Below are 20,143 nucleotides of genomic sequence, written 5' to 3'. Positions count from 1 at the left end.
GGGGGCCCGGGGCTGGAGGCCGAGGTCCCTCGCACACTGGGAGCCCTAGCTGGGGCCTCTGTCACCCTGAGGACCTGGTACCCTGTGCAGGGGCTGGAGCTGAGCCCAAAGGAACCCGGGGCGAGCCCCCCAGAACCCTTCAGTAGGTCACGCAGGTGGCAGGCGGGGCCCAGCCAGCTTGCCCGGCCGTCGAGCTTGTGAAATCGGGGTGCCGCGCCCACACTGTGCTCCCCGGGACGTCTCTCCCACTGCCTCTGGCCTAACTGCCCCGGGGGGGGGGGGTGGACAAGAAGACCCGGAGGACAAGGCTGCGGGTGCGGGTGCGGGTGCGAGTGCGAGTGCGGGGAGAGGCCCTCGGTTCCCGCGCGCCGGACCGTGGAGATGCGGCCCTGGCTCCGGGGGCTCCGTGCTGCAGGATGGAGGAAGGGGCGGGGGGGGGAGGTCCGGGCTCATCCCCGACGGCCGTAGGGGTCATTCCGCTCTGTCCCTCCCAAGCTAACCGGCACCCCCCAGGGCGCAGCCGGCGGGGCGCAGGGCAGGTACCCGCGGACTGGGGGGGGGGGCAGGGAGCACCGACCCGGACCGGGGGGAGGGGGTGTGCTGACCTGCAGCGGGGGGGGGGGGGGGGCATTGCTGACCTGCAGCGGGGGGTGGGTTGTGCCGACCTGCAGCGGGAGGGGCTGACCTGCAGCGGGGGGGGCCGGGGGGCGCTGACCTGCAGCCGGGGGGGGGGGGGGGCAGGGGGCGCTGACCTGCGGGGGGGGGCCGGAGGGCGCTGACCTGCAGCGGGGGGGGGCAGGGGGCGCTGACCTGCAGCGGGGAGGGGGGCGGCGCTGACCTGCAGCGGGGGGGGGGGGGGGAGGCATTGCTGACCTGCAGCGGGGGGTGGGTTGTGCCGACCTGCAGCGGGGGGGGGGGGGCCGGGGGGGGCTGACCTGCAGCAGGGGAGGGCGGGGGGGGGGCGCTGACCTGCAGCGGGGGGGGGCAGGGGGCGCTGACCTGCAGCCGGGGAGGGGGGCAGGGGGCGCTGACCTGCAGCGGGGGGGGCGGCCGAGGGGCGCTGACCTGCAGCGGGGGAGGCAGGGGGCGCGGACCTGCAGCGGGGGGGCTGACCTGCAGCCGGTGAGGGCGGGGGGGCGGCGACCTGCAGCGGGGGGAGGGGCCGGGGTCGCTACCTGCAGCCAGAGCTGGGGGGGTGCGGGGGGAGCCCCGGGCCGCGCCTGCGCACTGCTCCCCGCGCCCATTTACTTTCGCTTTTCGGTTTCCTGCCACTTCGGCGCCTTCTCGCTCGCGGCCGGTTTCCCCGAAAGCACGTGGACGGCTCTTCCGCGCGCTGCCGTCCCTCCCGCCGCGCCGGTGGCGGAGCTGCGAGCGCCCCCTCCCGGCGGCCGGCGCGCGGGACCCGCAGGTGCGCGGCTGCGGCCGGGAGCGCAGGTGTGCCCGTGAGACACGCGGAAGAAAAAGAAAAAGAAACAAGTTTATGTAGTGACCCACCACCCGGAAACTTTGACAGTTTCAAATATTTTCCCTCTGTCTCTCCCTCTTGTCCAGTGTTCCCTGTATTTACGTTGCTATATATTCCCGCAGTAATAGAATAACGATTTCTTCCGTGTATTTCAATTTTATACAATTTTATACAGTTCAATTTGATACAATAACTGGTCTTCGAAAGCATAACGCTCGTATTCAGGCATATGAATATCAAAAACCCAGAGAACTACAGGGGAGTTCAGAAATCCCTTATTTTAACCCCGCTGTATTAACAGATTAGCAAAGATGCCTTCCATTGATTAAGGGTCATTTCTCCCATTGGAGAGAAGTTACCAACATGAGTACAACATTGGAAAAATGTGTCGCAAATGCAAAATGGAACTGTAGATTTTTCTAAACGGATGTGTCGCTGCCACTTTGAAACAGACCAAGGCCATCAAGATGGGACACAGAGGGAGTAAGTTGTTCATGGGTGTGTCAGTAAGAACACACAGCATAGTGTCCTACTGGGGATCCAGAGACCCCAAGGAAAATATTTGTGGGGGGGCCGGGCACTCCCTGAGAAATTACATTTTATAATTCAATAGTAGGATGCTTTTCTTTCCCCCATAAGGTCTATATCAGTGATCTATTGCTACATAACAAACTGAACTATCCTCAAAACTCAGGATAAAACAAGCACCGCGCATCATTGCTTGTGAGTCTGGGGCACACTGGGCAGTTCTCCCCGTGGGCGTCAGGGCTCCGATCTCGCTCCCACGCCTCTGAGGCCCAAGCTCTGCCAGCTGCATCTCTCAGCGGTGTTTGGGGTGCTCTCTGATGTTCCAGCCGGCCCAGCTGACTTGCCTTGGAGGACGGCAGGGTTTCTGGAATCCGGTACTGTGAGGTCCCTTGAGGCCTGGGCTCAGGACGGCGCAGTGTCACGTCTGCTGCACAGTATTGGTCGAAGCAAGTCAGAAGCCAGCCCAGATTCAACAGGTGCAAAAATAGTTCCCACCTGTTGCTGAAAGGAGCTACAGAGTCACATTGCAAAAGTAAGTAGATAAAAGGAAGGAATAACGTGGCCCTTGTTAGGAGATCCTAATTTCTTATAAAAAAAAAAAGATTTTATTCATTTATTCATGAGACACACAGAGACATAGGCAGAGCAAGAAGCAGGCTCCCTGCCTGAGCTGAAGGCAGACACTCAACCACTGAGCCACCCAGGTGCCTGATCCTAATGTCTTCTGATGAGAATTATGTAACTGACGATATCTATCTTTTTGCCCTGGTTTGCAAACTGCGCTGTATCCTTTACATTTGTTGTTCTTGTAAATATAATTAAATAAATATGACCGAGTGATTGGAAATTTAAAAAAAAAAAAGGGATGAGTGAAGAATAGGAATGATATTGTCTTCTGGATGACTCTCAAAGCAAAAATAAATTCGCTTCAAATAGATCTGGGGTGGTTCCTAAAAATCTTTTCACTGTAACGTCATGTTAATTTATGAGTTACTACAGTGCTTTCGGTTACTTATAAAATGTAGTTCCACCATCTCGGACTCTCCTTTAAACACCAGCTGGGGGGGGGGGGGGGGGAGGGAGAGGGAGGGGGAGGGGGAGGAGTCAGTTTCACCTTACTTGCCCTTTCTGATGGATTGCTAGCAACTGGCCAGATACAGTGCGCAAAGGACTCCCAAGCTGGCCACTGGCAGCAAAGAGCACCCTGTCATTTGTTGCCCTTTTTTTCCCCTTTCAAACCCAAATACAGGTCTTTGCAATTACTGTGTTTTACCAGGTTCTATCCCGTTAGCTTCAGCATAGCAACACTCTGCTGAAGATAATTTAGATTTTTGATTCTGTCATCGGTGAGGCAGTCAGCCCTTCCTGTGGGCGGGGTAGTGGGGGAGGAAACCGCAGGGACTTCCAACAGGGACCACAAACAAACACCCCTTCCTCATGGGGCTGTGGGTAGGCTGCAGCAGTTCTGCTCCGGGCAGAGAAAGTGCACGAGGGCATGTTGATCCTACAGACATTCAAGGTCTCGGGTGGGTTATACCTGAGTGTACCTCACATCTGCTTATATTCCATGTCACCGCCATGTCACGGCCAGAGTGAACCAGGGCAAGGAGTGGGAAGGGAACGAAACAAATGGAAAAATAATGCAATCTACCAAACATGGTATTAGCTATTTTTTTTTTTCCAGATTGATGTCTTTTGCGAAGTGGGCACTGTTAGTATAGAGATACGGTTTCCTAAGCTGACTATTCCAGGGAGCCATCGCACATTTGGGTTTTCCACTTCTGGATCTCTAGTTCTTTTATTCGGTTTGGTTCTGTATTTGGTTGCTTTTTCAGCAGTTGGTATGTTAGTCACACTTAGAAAATACATAAGCTTGCCCTCCTGGAACTTAGAATCTTGGAGAGAATAAGGCCTGAAGACTTCAAAAAACATAATGTAGGGACTGTTGACATAAATGGAGACACATATCATGTTATTTCAGAGACGAGATTAATCACCACAGGATTAAATGGTTCCAGAAGGAGAATATAGGATTTTGGCTTAGTTTTAAGAGTTGCATAAAGACTTGATATTCAAAGTGAGTAAGGGGCAGCACATGCCATTGAGTAAGCACAATACTTGCCAATGGTATGAGCAAAGGGCCAGAAACAGGCAAATTAAAAGCTTGGGGGTGGGAGTAAAACAATGGATAGAATTTCGCTGGGTCCTGGGACAATGGGGGACAAGGCCAAAAGGTAAGAACATTCTGTGGAGGATCCAGACTAGCAGAGCTGGTGTTTATCCTAATTGCAATGAGAGTTGTCAGGGTTCTTGAGTAGGGACTGAGGGTATCAATGTGGTTAACGTTTTCAAGGACTTAATTTGGCAAACAGTGGAGAGGAAAGGGAAGGGAAGACGGTAGTCGAACTGGTCTTTTGTCGCATTCCAGTTCTGAAGCGATGAGAGCTACGGTGGAGTTTGGTCCATGACAGTAAAACGAAGGACAACAAAGGCACAGGGAAGGAGGCATCCACAGAACTTGATAACAAATGCTGACTCTTCCTAGAGGCAGATTTTCTCCAACATTGTCTTGGGTCCTAAATGCACATAAGTAGGGGGGAAAGGGCGTTTTGTAGCGGCCTGGCATCTCTTTTTACAGAAGGCTGCCACTTTGGTGCCAGGGGTCATTGCTATCGCAGGTCGGTACTGGCTTTGCGAGGCTGAATATGTGACAAGAAAGAGCATAAGCATAGCTTTGGGAGCCTACTGAGATCTTTTTTGTACCCAAGGGCGTCTTATTATTCATGGCTTGATTCAAGTTCCATCTACTTGAAGGCGCCAACTTATCTTGTGGGCATACATTCCAAGAAGATCTCATCTAGGCTGGCCTCCTGGATGCCAGAAAAGAGGTTGAGAGAAAGGGATGTTGCCCCAAGGGACTTTCCAAATAGAGAACTGCTGGTGAAAGGCCCGGAGTTTGGGGAAAGACAAAAGTGCTGAAGTCTGGAAAAGAAAGAATAGCAAGAAAGACAGGATTAGAGGAAGAAATGGGGAACCAGGGCTTTGTAAACTATATTGAGAAATTTGAATTCGGTAAGAAAACCCATCATAGGATTTTGCAAGTGGCAAACACATGATCTGCTTTGAAATAAAAAAAAAAAATCACTCAAACTGTCGTAGGGAGAGCGGATTAAAAGAGCATTAAAGGCAGGGCACCTGGCTGCCTCAGTTGGTATGGCATGCCACTCGAGCTTGGGGCTGTGAGTTCAAGTCCTATGATGAGTGTAGAGATTATTTTTTAAAAAAATTTAAAAAGGGGAGGGGCAATTAAGAGCTTAAGTGAGGGGCACCTGGGTGGCTCAGGGGTTGAGCACCTGCCTTCAGCTCAGGGCGTGACCCCCAGGGTCCTGGGATCGAGTCTCGTGTCAGGCTCCCCGCAGGGAGCCTGCTTCTCCCTCTGCCTGGGTCTCTGCCCGTCTCTGTGTCTCATGAACAGATAAATCTTCAATTTGAAAAAAAGAGTTAAAGTGAAGCAGTCATTTGGGAATCTACTGCAATCATCAAAATGAGGAAAATGTGGGGGATGGTGTAGGAGCTGGAGACAAGTTGGTGGGACTTGGGGCATCGCCAGCAGGAGCACCGAGCGGGCTGGAGAACAGGTGTGCGGGGGCGGGAGGAGCCCACACCCAGACCCCAAGGGCCTCGACGCTCTGACACGTGCCAGTTCTTCCAACAGGGGGCAGGTTTGAGGGGACAGGTGTCCAGAGGGGACAGGTGTCCGGAGGGGGCAGGTGTCCGGAGGCGACAGGTGTCCGGAGGGGACAGGTGTCCGGAGGCGACGGGTCCAGACGGGGCAGGTGTCCGGAGGGGGCAGGTGTCCAGAGGGGGCAGGTGTCAACGGGGCAGGTGTCCGGAGCGGACGCTGCGCGTGCGGGGAGGAGCGCAGGAGCAGGAGCGGGGGCGGGAGCGGGGGCGGGAGCGGGGGCGGGAGCAGGAGCAGGAGCAGGAGCGCCTGCCTCCAGAGCCTCACGGCCGCTGCGCGCGGGGCCGTCGGGTCTCCAGCGCAGCCCGGGCTCGTCCACACCTGGCCGCACCTGGCCGCACCTGGACACCCCCGACGCCGCCTCGCACCGCGGCCCGAGGTCGGGGGGGGGGGTGGGGGCGGGGGGCGGGGAGGCTCACACGGGCCGCGCTGGGCGCCGAGCAGGTGCGCCGCCCCCGCGGCTCCGGGGGTGCCCGCCTCCCCGCCCGCCGCCTGCCTCGGCTCCCCGCCGCGGGGCCCGTGCACCGGCCTGCGAGCCCTGCGAGCCGCCCCTCCGGCCGCCGGGGTCACCGCCGCGGTCACCGCCGGGGTCGCCCGGCCTCGCGCCTCCGCGGGGGGCCCAGCGCCCGGGCTGCGGCGGGTCCGGGGGGAGGGGCGGCGCGCCCGCGGAACAGCCGCGTCCGATTGGCCGAGGCGGCCGCGGCCGCTGATTGGCCGAGGCGGCGGGGGGCGGGGCGCCGGCCTCGGTCTTTTACGCGCCGGGCGCTTCCGCTTTCCCGCACAGTCGCCGAGGGACCCGGGCGCTGTGACCCCCCGGGCCGAGCCCTCGGACCCGGACGCCGCCGAGGCCGGGCCAGCGCCGCGCGCGGTGAGTGGCCTGCTCGCCCGGTGCTCGCGGGGGCGGGGGGCCCGGTGCTCGCGGGGCGGGGCTGGGCGGGGGAGCCCGGGGGGCGGCGCGGGGGGCGGCCCAGCGCTCCCGGGGTCGGGGGGTCGCGGGGTGCCCGCTCCCCGAGCCTTCAGGCGCTGGCGCCCCGCAGGAAAGGAAGCTCCTAAGACACCCTCCCCCAAACCCTGCCTCTCCCCCTTTCACCTCCACTCCCCCCACCCCCCGCCTCCACCCTGTCCCCTTCTCACCTCTTCTTCTCCCCGCAGGAAAGTTTCCCTTTTCCCTGTGCCAGCTGGGACGCTCCCACCGTGTGCGTGCAGGCCCGGCCGCCCGCGCCTCGCCAGCAGCCAACAGCTGCCGCTTGGGTTGGATCCTCAGGCCCTCGCGGGCCCCCCGGGAGCAGGTCAGTAGTTGCTCCCGAGGAATGAATGTCCCGTCTGGGACTCTTAGTCCTGCACCGGTGCGTACAGACGGAGCAGCTTAACGTCTTCCTGGAATATAAAAGTTCCTGCAAACCCCCGAGCGATGTCAGTTGTTTAAAAAGTGGTGACTAATACTGAAGATTTGGGGGCCGTGTGTGTGCATGTGTGTGGCTGACTGTGCTCCAAGCGTTTGTATAGGTTGGAAAGGTCATTTTTATGGCACAGAACTAGAGGACTTGAGCCTCCAGCACAATCCCGGATGCAGCTGCTGCTTAACAAGGATGCAGAGCTGAGGCTTGGTGCAGCATAATGTGGTTTGCCCCGTACTTTTTTTTTTTTTTTTTTTAAGATTTTATTTATTTATTCATGAGAGACACAGAGAGAGGCAGAGGGAGAAGCAGGCTCCATGCAGGGAACCCGAGGTGGGACTCAATCCCAGGTCTCTGGGGTCACGCCCTGGGCCCAAGGCGGGTGCTCAACCGCTGAGCCACCCAGGGATCCCCTTACCCCCTACTCTTAATTCAATGTGAAATACACTAGATTTCAATTCAGTAAACCTGTTGAACACATACTACGTGCGAGACACCGTGTAATGTACCAAGGATGTTTTTAAAAAAAAAAAAAAAAGAAAGAAAGAAAGAAGAGGAGGACACAGTCCTGGCAACTTACTTCACTCAGGGGAGAAATCCTGGAGCTTTATAAGGAGCTGATGCTCCAAGACAGGGTACAGAATGCTGTGGCACACAAGTTAAAGACAGCTTAGTTGTCCCTGGGTAAGTCCCAGATGGCTTTCTGGAAGAAGGGGCATTCACATCTACCTTAGAATAGTGGGAGGATGTAGAGAGGCAGAGATCCCTGGGGAGGCTGTTTCCAAGGGTGGATGACAGCCGGAGCAGCGCCACAGTGTTGGGCCTAGCCAAAACACAGTAGACCATTTGGCAGTTGGTTTGCTTTGTTAATGGGTGAAAATAGGGTCAGGGTGCACATCAGCCTCGGAACGGGCAAACGGCAGCACTTTTGAGCAAGACAGTGATGTGGTCCAAGTGTGTGCAGCAGGAGGCTAGACTGGGACGTGGTTTGGGAAGCAGGGAGGTGGGAGGTCTTGGGACTGCAGGAAGGAGTCCGTATAGCACTGGAGCTTGAGCATGGTGACGGGGAGGTGGTCATGGCACTCTTCGCATTGGTTACAGGTTTTGTGAGAAGATGACACGGATTCGGAGTTGTTAGCATGAATTTATTAGTTGCCTGCTTTGTGCCCGGTGCTGTGTCTGTACCAGTTCATTCATTCTTAACAGCCACACTGTTGATAGGGAAGTGACTTGCCCGAGGTCCAGCATCTAATAATAGGGGTTATACCGGGGATCCCTGGGTGGCTCAGCAGTTTAGCGCCCACCTTCAGCCCAGGGCGTGATCCTGGAGTCCTGGGATCGAGTCCCACATCAGGCTCCCTGCATGGAGCCTGCTTCTCCCTCTGCCTGTGTCTCTGCCTCTCGCTCTCTCCGTGTCTCTCATGAATAAATAAATAAAATCTTAAAAAAAAAAAAAAAAAAGGTGTTATACTCCCTCTGGCTGACCTCTGGCCAGTGTAGTTGCTGTAGGCACATCCTTATTAAATAAACACTTAGCAGAGAGGGAAGAGCCACAGATTTGGAGTCTCCCACTCAGGTAAAATTAATTTGAAGTGAAAAATCAGATTCCTGTTGCAGGTATGCCAGAGGGGAGATTTGTGTCCGTTTCTTCTTTTTTTATTTTTAATAAGATTTTATTTTTTCGTGTGAGACACAGAGAGAGGCAGAGATACAGGTAGAGGGAGAAGTAGGTTCCATGTGGGGAGCCTGATGTGAGTCTTGATCCAGGACCCCAGGGTCATGACCTGAGCCAGAGGCAGCTGCTCAACCGCTGAGCCACCACCCGGGCATCCCTGTTTGTGTCCATTTCTACTCGTATTGTGATGGCAATGAGTTTTATAGTCCCACCATATTCTTGCTTTTCTTTCCTTGGAAGGAAATTCGTGGAGTAGATGTAACTTCTTGCCTGCACATGTGTGCTTGTCCACACCCTGCACGAAAATCTAGACCCCTTCCCAGAGGCCTGCTGGGACAAGATTCACATATACCCACTCTGCATATTGCAGCTGTGCACTAGTGTAAATCCTAAGTTATGCTGTGGTAATGGGACGCCCTTTGTTTTCTTCATAGATGCTGGGACTTCCTTAAATTCGGGTTCTGTTTTCATTTCCTTAGAACTGCTATGCAAAAACTGACTTACACTTATCCAAAGAAGTGAAATTATATTTAAATATATTGAAATTATATTTAACAATGTGGTTTCAATCTTTAAATTGTTACTGATATTAAAGACTTTTTGAGCTAGTTTTATTGTTTGTAGTCAGCCAAGAAGAAAATCTGTTTTAAAAGGTACAGGACAAAAATAATTCATTTTACCATATGAATCACAAAATATAAAATACCAGTTTAAAATTCTTCTTCTTCTTAGTTGGGCAGCCCGGTGGCTCAGTGGTTTAGCACCTGCCTTCAGCCTGGGGTGTGATCCTGGAGAACTGGGATCCAGTCCTGCATGGGGCTCCCTGCATGGAGCCTGCTTCTCCCTCTGCCTGTGTCTCTCATGAATAAATAAATTAAAAATTAAAAAAAAAAAAGCATTTAAAAATAAAATTCTTCGAGTTAAATTACAAATGCACTGTATTTCTTTCTTTCTTTTTTCTTTTTTTTTTTTTTAAGATTTACTTATTTATTTTAGAGAGTGAGGGCATGTGAACAGGGGGAGGGCTAGAGGGAGAGGGAGAGAATCCCCAGCAGACTCCTCACTGAGCTCAGAGCCCAATGCTGGGGCTCAACCTCAGGACCCTGAGATCTTGACCTGAGCCAAAGTCAGACGTCCAACTGACTGAGCCACCCAGGCACCCCAAATGTACTGTGCTCCTAAGAGAGCAGTTTTTGGAGGGTTCTTAGAATTTGTCTGAAAGTAAATCTAATGAAATACTATTTTCCATTTTTTATATGATGAAAGTCCAGATTCATTCCAAAGTCATATTATGTGCCCAGCACTGTTCTGGAGAGATAGCAGTGAACAGTCCACTTCCCTCCAAATTCTTCCCTTCGCGCGGGGAAAACAGTAATCAAAATAAAAAAGAAAATATATGGTGGGTTAGATGGTGGTAAGTGCTATGGAACAAAACACATCAGGGCAGAGGGAGAGTGTTTATGAGGTGAGAAGTGGTGTCAGTTTAAGCAAAGCATCCAAAAAGGCTTCCCTGGTATGTTGACATTTGAGCAAAAGGCCCAAAGATGTGTTTTCTGGAGAGGAAAAGAATATTAACCCCCAAACCTTAAAAAAAACAGGCTTTAGTGTATAAACATCACTTAAATTATATATTTCAGAGACAAATTACGTTTTGGATTAAGTATGATTTTTTAAAGAAGCATAATGCTAGATAAGCTTTCTTTGGAATTACGGTCTTCCATTCATGATCTGTGTTTTGTGTTTTGTGTCCTTACAGGATGTCCCAGTGGTATGAGCTTCAGCAGCTTGACTCCAAATTCCTGGAGCAGGTTCACCAGCTCTATGATGACTGTTTTCCCATGGAAATCAGACAGTACCTGGCACAGTGGCTAGAAAAACAAGACTGGTAAGAAGGAAGGCTCACTTGAAGTTTTTCTATGCTTTTAAAGTGATTAAGTGACTCGGAGCCACACTGGTTAAAAGATGAATCTCATTGTAGCTGTTTGGATTATCTGTTGCAGAGAAACGTATTGGTTTGAAAAATGGCATTTGACTCTACAAAAGTAAATGGGTTAGTCATTGAGTCTTTTAAGGTAGTTCTGTCCATTTGATTATGATGCATACTCCTAAATGCTTTGGACACGTTAGATAATGCTGGCACCAATTATTTTCCACATTAAGATCCAGGTTATAGAAAGAAGTAAGTTAAAAGAAGTCATTTATAGCTAAATTATGGCGACATATTGATTAGAAATATGAAGATAATAAAATTAGAGGACGTCTCTAAAAACTGATAAGTATTCTGTTTTAAAATTTACTATTTGCTGGGACGCCTGGGTGGCTCAGCGATTGAGCGTCTGCCTTTGGCCCAGGGTGTGACCCCGGGGTCCTGGGATCAAGTCCCACATCGGGCTCCCTGCATGGAGCCTGCTTTTCCCTCGGCCTGTGTCTCTGTCCCTCTCTCTGTGTCTCTCATGAATAAATAAGTAAAATCTTAAAAAAAAAAAATTTACTATTTGCTGACTGCAAAAATTCTAAATGTTTTTAAAAGTATTTGACGTACAAAGTAAAGGCCCCTACTGTTTTTTTTTTCCCCTCCAGAGATAATTACCATTAGCAGTTTCGTGCACAATCTGAGTTCTGGATTTTTTTTTTTTTTTATAAGATTTTATTCATGAGAGACAGAGAAGGAGAGAGAGAGAGAGAGGCAGAGACACAGGCAGAGGGAGAAGCAGGCTCCATGCAGGGAGCCCGACACAGGACTGGATCCCGGGTCTCCAGGATCACGCCATGGGCCGAAGGCAGGCGCTAAACTGCTGAGCCACCCAGGCTGCCCCAGAGTTCTGGATTTTTTTATGCTAATTGTGTGTAATAGAAATATAGTACAAACAGCTGTTAAAAACAATGTCAGCCTTAAAAGAAGGAAAAATCCTAAGAAAACGCTAAAAATTTGGCTTCTTGAATAATTTTCATAAGGAAAGCAATGTTTATTTTGTCTGTTTATAGTATCTAAAATGAAATGTGTGAATTTTAAATCTCCCAGGGAGCATGCTGCTAATGATGTTTCATTTGCCACCATCCGTTTTCACGACCTCCTATCACAGCTGGATGATCAGTATAGTCGCTTTTCTTTGGAGAATAATTTTTTGTTGCAGCATAACATAAGGAAAAGCAAGCGTAACCTTCAGGTATGACTTGGTTTTTGCATTTTAGCCAAAATGTTCCCAAGCATAAGAGTCTTCTTCACTGAGTGAATATTCTTGAGCATGCATTTTATTGGTATTTTTTAAAGTTTCAGAGCTGGTAAATAAACTCCCTTTGTATAGCTAATATTTTACAGCATATAAGCAGAGTAAAATATCAGTTCATTTTGTAAACATACAGGGAATTTTGAGGTTTAGATGTATCACCTGCGAGGTGTCCGTAATTCTGAGAGAAATGTGATGCTGTCACCTGTTTTACTAAACATTGTTGAAATTGAAACCCAAGGGAAGGGGTCCCATTGTCAAAGCAGTGAGCTGTAGTAACATGTAGAAGCTCAAAGGAACTTAGTGTGAATCTGGTCTAAGTCCTTGGTATAAAAAAATAAAATTAAAAATAAGTCCTTGGTATACAGATGAAGAAGAAGCCCGGAAAAGTTTGACGTTCCTGAGGCCTGATACTGAGTTGGTGAATTGGAGCTAGATCCACCTTTCCTTGCTTTTGGAAGATTTGCTCTCCCACAGATGGGATGGTCCCAGGGAGTCCCAGGCAGGAGAGAATGGGCTACAGAATTTCAGGAGTTCCTTAAGCCTGGCTACTGTATTTACTTCTATATTAACAGAATTTTTCTGTTTCCATGGAAACGAGAGCGATTGTTTTCTTGTTTCATACAACACAATCGGGGATCCCTGGGTGGCGCAGCGGTTTGGCGCCTGCCTTTGGCCCAGGGCGTGATCCTGGAGACCCGGGATCAAGTCCCACGTCGGGCTCCCGGTGCATGGAGCCTGCTTCTCCCTCTGCCTGTGTCTCTGCCTCTCTCTCTCTCTCTCTCTCTCTCTCTGTGACTATCATAAATAAATTTAAAAAAAAAATCAGTCATACAACACAATCAAACTGTTCAACTTAGGTAATTAGAAGGTTTTTCTTCCTTTGTGAACATATCTATGATTACATAATACCAGTGACAGGGGAAGGCAGCTTAAATTTACAGAAATTTGCTCTGCTATAGACTTTGTTTGAACGTGCCTATTATTGAAGAGCCCCCCGATTGCTAGTATTTTGCAACCCGCGTTGACAAGGATATAGGAAAACTGAAAAGAGTATCTTTGACTAATTCAATACAGAGACTAGCAGATAAATTAATTGAGAAATGGCATAGTTTTTGTATCATTTGCATTGTCTCAGGATCCTAATGGAACATAAATGGCTTCATGAAGAACGGAAATTAAAAAGTCATTAGAGGAACCATGTTTGAAAATACTTGGTTTTTTAAATCAAGAAATAACTTAGATACCTACACTTATTGGAAAGCTTTTGTCATAATTTATGAAAAGAATATTTTGATTTTACCAAAAATAGCTTGTGTAAGAATTTAATAAATTCAAGATGAGTTATCTCAGTAGATAGAAACAAATGCAATTTATAATATACAATGGCTTAAACATTCTGAAATTTCATTTGTTCTTATTCTAACAATCCCTATCTAGGATAATTTTCAGGAAGACCCAATACAGATGTCTATGATCATCTATAACTGTCTGAAGGAGGAAAGGAAGATCCTGGAAAATGCCCAGAGATTCAATCAGGTACTTTTTTTCTAATTAAACACCGAAGATTATAGTAAAATAAAAAATTCATTCATTTATCCAACAAATATTATCAACACCCCTGTGCAAGCCAGTAGTGAATAGTCCTCTGATTTGACAGCCCCAGAAAATGGGAAAGATCAGATACAGAGATTTGATGGGACCCAGGCTGTAAGAAAGGACTGTAATCTAATGGAAGTCATTCTGGTGGGGGAGAGAAATAAAACATAAACAGAATAGCTTCAGATAGTGGTAATTACTATGCAGATACCAAAGCAGGATGCTGTGAGAGAGTACTGGAGTATTCGGGGATGGGTTTGTGTCTTTGTTTTATTTTTTAAAAATATTTTATGTATTTATTCATGAGAGACACAGGCAGAGGGAGAAGCAGGCTCCCAGCAGGGAGCCCGATGCGGGACTCGATCCCGGGACCCTGGATCATGAACTGAGCCAAAAGCAGGCGCTCAACCACTGAGCCACCCGGGTGCCCTGGGGTTGTGTCTTTAGATCCTGCAGGAAGCTTCTCTGAGCCCTGGGGCAGAGAAGGAAGCAGGCTGACTGAGAGCTCGTGCAGCGGCAGCCCGAGGAAGTGGAAGTGTCCTCGGAGAAGGTGCAGTGGGTAGAGGTAGGAGGTGGGCGGATGAGGTTATGGATATGGTACCAGCGTGGCTTACGTTGAGCATCAGAGGTGGGAGTGAGGGAAAGGGGAAAACAGGATGATTTGGTGGTTTGAAACCTGAGTCACTTGGACATATTGTTTATCGAGCTGGGAAGGAAAGAAAGGACAGGAGTCGGACTTCTGTAGGACCTGGTATGTTTTGGAGAAGAACAAGTTGTTGGGAAAATCAAGAGCTTTGTTTTGAATAGTGTCGAATTTAAATCTTAAATATATAAGGCATCCAAACGGAATGAGTCAGACTTTGTTTTAGTGCCAAGATTTTTTTTTTTTTTTTTTTTTTTTTTTAGTACCAAGATTCTTGATCATGGTTTTACTAGTACTATTATGAGCCTACCTGGCGATTAGGGTTCAGATTTTTAAAGTTGCCACGGCATCTGTTTATTCCTTTCCTGGATGAGGGGGTGGTGGGAACAACCCAGAAGGCAGGTCGCTGTGACACCACCGCGTGGGTGGTTCTGGCTAAGACCCTTCCAGGATGAGGGGACACCGTGCCCGTGTACTAGAGCCCAAGTAGCGGTGCTGAATGCCATTCTCCATGCACATTCTGGGCATTTGACCCAGTCCTTGGGCATCTGCTGCTTCCCTGGGCGTTTCGTTCCTGTCACATTGAAAGCACCTTGCTGTGCTGAGCAGGTAAAGATCGGCATTATTTGTTCTCATGTCAAGCTAGTCCGTCTGCTTCATGGCCTATGAACCTAAGTGCGTGCGTGCCGGTGTTGGCCGCCCGGCCTCCCCGCAGGAGGTGTGCGTGTCAGCGTGGCCCTCTGCACCTGGGAGGTGTCCAGCAGGACCGTTGTGGTTGTGTGACATTTTTGTCTTAAGGATGCTATGCGATGGGCTGGCCGCTCCTGTGTCCACCTTGAGAGGACTGCCCGGAGCAGAGGGAGGCAGAGTGGGCCTCCCTCCTTGGCACCCAGGCATCCCTCGCCTCACATTTGGCCCCTTTGGGAGGCGGAGCACGCAACATCTTCTCTCCCAAATCAGCTCCTCTTTGGGTCTAGAAGACTCACCAGCTTTGGTCTCCCCTTTAAAGAATGTCGGTGATCTGGGAGACGATCGTTTCAAGCCCCTCGGAAGACACCTGCGTTATCAGTGAACACCTTCAAGGAGGTTTAGTTGGTTGTCCAGCTGAGAACGAGAAGCAAGGGCTTCTTTGGGTTTGAGGGAAGGATCCAGATGTCTGAGGCCATCGGGGAAAGGGAAGAGGCACTGACATTACCCAGCCTCCTCTGGGCTGGGAAATTGAGAAACCTTCCTTTGCTGTTTCTCCCCTGGTTGAAGCAACCACATGTTTTTAATGCGGCCGGCCGTTACTCATCCTGACACACCATGTGTGGGGTGTGGCGATGGCCGTATTTGCTTCAAAGTAACCTCATTTTGGGGCCAGAGGCACAGGGGAAATCTGATGAAACAAAAATGTTCATGAATGGACAGACGGCTGGGGAACTGATGGGTACACGGGGATTCAGGAAGTTCAACAGGTTAAAAACATGCAAACTTCAGAGTCCGTTCAGAGCTTTTAAAGAGCGCAGAATTCTGTAGAAACATCAGGATAGGAAAATCTGGTTCCTGTTATTTTTTTTGTCTTAACAGAAGAACTTTAGAAAGTATGTAGATACTTCTTGGTAGACTACAAATTTTTGTTTGCCACCATTTTAGAACACCAGGCTTTCGTGTGTGTGTGTGTGTGTGTGGGTGTGGGTGTGTGTGTGTGGGGGGTGAAAAACTATATGTATGGATAAAATTGAGGTTCATAGGGTTCACCACAGTGAGTGGTGTAAGGAAAGACCTAGAGGCACCTGGATGGCTCAGCGGTTGAGTGTCTGCCTTCGGCCCAGGCCATGACCCCAGGGTCCCAGGATCGAGTCCCATGTTGGGCTCCCTGCATGGAGCCTGCTTCTCCCTCGCCTGTGTCTCTGCCTCTCTCTCCGTGCCTCTCATGAATAAATCAAATCTTTAAAAAAAAAAAAAAAAAAAAAAGACATAAAGTGGCTCTCAGGGTTCCCTTTGTTGTTACGTCCTTGTGATCCTCAGCAATAGCAGACTTACCATATACCACAGGCTTATTTCCGGGCCTGTGCTAAATGCTTTATAAACAGGATTTCAAAGCTGTCACTGAAATTAAGTCCTCTTATCCCCATTTTACAGATGAAAAAGACTAAGACTGAGGGGCCACGTGCTTTGCCCCAGGCCACAGAGCTGAGTCAGAATTGTCTGACTACAACCCGCTCAGTAGAGAAGTGTCTTAATCTCTCTTGGGGTTTCAGACTCATGAGGTGGGAGAGGAGTCCCATGCTGCTTGGGGCTCTGACACCCGCAGGGTGCCTGTCACATGTCCTCTTCCTTGGAAGCTGCTTGTTCATCGAGGGGGAGGCCGCCTCAGTCCCCAAGCAGACTTCTCCTTGGTCTAGGGCACATGAGAAACCCGGTTCTTTTTTTTTTTTTTTTTTTTTTTATTTATTTATGATAGTCACACAGAGAGAGAGAGAGGCAGAGACATAGGCAGAGGGAGAAGCAGGCTCCATGCAGGGAGCCCGACGTGGGATTCGATCCCGGGTCTCCAGGATCACGCCCTGGGCCAAAGGCAGGCGCGCCAAGCCACTGCGCCACCCAGGGATCCCAACCCGGTTCTAATTAAAACCCTCCAAACAAGGCGGGTAGAGGTGCTGGTGAGCAGTGAGAAAATACAAGAAGACCGCAGAGGTCCCTCGCGACTTTAACAGTTGGTGCAAAGCTTTTACTTAGACTCCAGTTAGTTCACAGGCAGTGTGATGATAGCTTCAGGTGTGCAGTGGGGGGGTCAGCACCTCTGTACCCACCTTCCCACCTTCCCGTGGTTTCCTGATTCTCTTGGCTTGTCCGACAGTGAACAAGTCAAAGATCCCGGTCTCTGGAAGTAGTATCAGAATCACAGGTGTAGGGCGGTCATAGTGATCTTGTTGGTGTTTCTAAAATACTTGATGGGAAAATGCTTAACAGCCACCCAGCAGTGGGGTGAGGGAGGGAGCGGGGCGGGGGGAGCGACATCGGAGCACCCAGGGTGTGGGAGGAGCTGGGCCCCGACTGCTGACGCTTCTTTGTGGAGCCCACGCTCCTTAGGCCTCTGCCACAGAGCTTTTCCACCCAGCATTTCCCAGTGTGAAAGCTGGAAGAGACTTGGTAGCTGGCACTGCGGCTGCACTCGCATGTCCACTTTGTCCCCATTTGCTAAATTAACCCTTGACGGTGTGGGAGGAAGGGCCTGGTCCCTGCGACCGGGTGAAGTAGCCCAGCTGTCAGGAGAGCCCGCAGCGCAGGGCGTCCACATCGGGCTCCCAGCAGACACCAGCACAGATGCCTCTCAGGGCTGCAGCTCATTCTGAATGGCCGGGGCACCTGGGCGGCCTAGTGGGTTAAGCATCTGCCTCCAGGGTCCTGGGGTCGAGCCCACATGGGGCTCCCTGCTCAGGGCAGAGTCTGCTCCTCCCTCTCCCCCTGCCTGTGCTCTCTCTCTCTCTCTCTCAGAAGTAAATAAAATCTTACAAACAAACATGTGTTTGAATGGCCAGAGCAGCCCCGTTTATTTCTGAGTGACACGTGGCACCTGAAGATAGCAGTCATTTTATTTTTTTCAGCAGTCATTTTAATATATTTTTTTTAATACACACTTTACACAGATAAAATTCAGATGCTTTGAACTTCGGTGATTCCAGAGGATATAAAATGAGGGAAAACTTCCAGAGTTTTCTGTAAACAATAACTTTGATTACCTAAATGTACTAAAGATAGAGCAAAAGATACTATAGGCCAATTTCCCGTATGAATAATCGACGTAAAGTCCCAAATAAAATAGTTCATTGATCAGAATTCAATAATACATTAAGAAAAAAGTATATTATGACCAAGTGGGATTTATTCCAGATTATAATTACAGAGTAAATTGTGCCTGGGAAATGCATTAATGTAATTCATTATGTAAATAGATATAAGGGGGGGGGGGGAAGCCTATGCTTATCTCCATAGTTATTGAAAAGAGCTGACAAAACCCAAAACCCATCCCTGATAAAAGACAGTAAAAAAACACGAACTGCTAGATACCTCTTCAGCATATTAAAATATACACCTCTCAGTTCTGTAGACAGTGTGTCCCGTAGTTCAGAAAACCTCAGTTAAGTAAGTCAGAACCAGGGCAGAGATGTTCATGCATCTCTATTTCCACTGCTACTTAAATAACATTATGTTATTTGCCAATACAGTTAGACAAGAGAAGATCGTTAGAGGCATAAGAATCCAAAGACAACATCATAAAGATATTGGCTCTCCCTGAATCATTCATAATTTTAATGTGATCCCAATAGAAATAACAAGTCGCTTTCTGAAGCTGTGAAAGTCATCAGGAAAATAAACGTGCAGGAACAGCAAGGAAGCTCGTGGAGAAGTTCAGCAGTAAGACGGGCCCATCCCTGCTAGATATACCCCAAACTCTCTATAAGTAAACACTGTTCAGGGGTTTGGGTTTAGGAAGAGAAAGACTTGTGGGAAAGCAGAGAAAATCTACAACTTAAACCCAAGTAGATAAGGAAATTTGTGTGCTAAAAGTGACAAAGCTCTGGGGAAAATACGAACTTTTCACTGAATCTTAAGACGAAGGAAAGAAGTTACAATTGTATCCACTCTTCACAGTAAACGCAAGAATCAACTTCAAATGAATTAGAGATTTTAAGGAATAAAGAAACCATGCAAGTGGAAAATCCAGATATAAAAGAAGAAAACACTAGCAAGTTTGAATATGTAAAAATACTCACATGGAATCTGTGCCATGTAGGACTCTATGTAAGACAGTTTGATGGGCACACTTTTTGCCATGGGAGGGGCTTTAACTAAACAAAAATAGCATCTTTCTAGAATCCAGTCTGTAGGAGAACAGTCTCCGGTTTACCACTCCACCGCCTGGGTGTGGGACGTTACCTGACCTTGACTTAACACCTAGTAAGCCATGCTGTGAGGATAAACGGGAACACCTTAGGTCACGAACGCACAGACACCGCTACGTCGGAGTCTTCTGATCATCAAGGATGAGGACTGAACACTGATGTGCCTGCACTGATGATCACTCTTATGTTAGCAGATACCCACTGAAGTCCTGAATGGCAGTGCTGTTCAATTGATAGGCCTCTGACTCACCTGGGGTCTTGTCAGAATGGGGCTTCTGATGCGGTCATCAGATCAGGACCCAACAGTCTGCACCTCCAGCAGGCTCCCAGGTGGTAGGCGCCGCTGGTCTGGGTACCACACTGTGACTTGCGAGGTTTTAAGACAAATAGGTACAGGGTTAATGAGAATAACCTTGTCTACAAAATTTGAGAAACCCTGAGATAAACTTCCTGTGTGGTACGATGCAACCGTATGGGTTAATGGGCAATTGCAGAAATCCTCTGTTTACAGTAGACCTGAGCGGAGCTTCGTCTTTCTGTAGCCTTTTTAGTAGTTGACCAGTGTTTTCTGGGGTCTTGAGAACTGAGTGGTTTCGTGTCACTGCTCACGTGGGAAGCTTGTAGGAAGGTCTGGGAGGTCTGGGAGGGAGGTGTGCACAGGGTATGGACTTGACTTTGGAGACTAACCAGCAGCTGACTACAACGGAGGAGAGGAGTTAACCAGTTGTTAACCACGCACCACCTCCCATTACAGGCGCAGTCGGGGAACGTTCAGAGCACTGTGATGTTAGACAAGCAGAAGGAGCTTGACAGCAAAGTGAGAAACGTGAAGGACAAAGTTATGGTGAGTATTGAGTAAATATGTATGTCTAGCCTCTAGCTTTTTTGTAGACAGGAAAAGGTTTCAATTGCTGGCGTGTAAACGTGGTAAGTGATTTCAGCCTTCTACGTAGCTGAGGAGAAGAGGTTTGCTTAAGT

General features: G+C 49.4%; 2 protein-coding genes across 2 annotated transcripts in view; both read left to right on the top strand.

The window, feature by feature from the left end:
- The first annotated feature begins 4,207 nt into the window (after window positions 1-4,207).
- On the top strand, window positions 4,208-7,049 carry LOC119867918 (putative uncharacterized protein WWC2-AS2). Its single transcript, XM_038585896.1, has 3 exons — window positions 4,208-4,227; window positions 6,180-6,603; window positions 6,888-7,049. The coding sequence occupies exons 1-3, from the start codon at window positions 4,208-4,210 to the stop codon at window positions 7,047-7,049; spliced, it is 606 nt and encodes a 201-aa protein (XP_038441824.1).
- STAT1 (signal transducer and activator of transcription 1) overlaps window positions 6,444-20,143 on the top strand; it is a 40,419-nt gene continuing 26,719 nt past the window's right edge. Inside the window, exons 1-6 of the mRNA XM_038585186.1 lie at window positions 6,444-6,603; window positions 6,888-7,024; window positions 10,564-10,692; window positions 11,830-11,974; window positions 13,475-13,573; window positions 19,920-20,009. Of these exons, the coding sequence (XP_038441114.1) occupies window positions 10,565-10,692; window positions 11,830-11,974; window positions 13,475-13,573; window positions 19,920-20,009 (462 nt within the window). The 5' untranslated portion in view covers window positions 6,444-6,603; window positions 6,888-7,024; window position 10,564. The remainder of the gene's footprint in view (window positions 6,604-6,887; window positions 7,025-10,563; window positions 10,693-11,829; window positions 11,975-13,474; window positions 13,574-19,919; window positions 20,010-20,143) is intronic.

Source organism: Canis lupus, chromosome 37 (assembly GCF_011100685.1).
Source record: "Canis lupus familiaris isolate Mischka breed German Shepherd chromosome 37, alternate assembly UU_Cfam_GSD_1.0, whole genome shotgun sequence".
Taxonomy (NCBI): domain Eukaryota; kingdom Metazoa; phylum Chordata; class Mammalia; order Carnivora; family Canidae; genus Canis; species Canis lupus.
The sequence above is the reverse complement of the archived record's forward strand: the minus strand, read 5'-3'. Positions and strand labels throughout refer to the sequence as shown.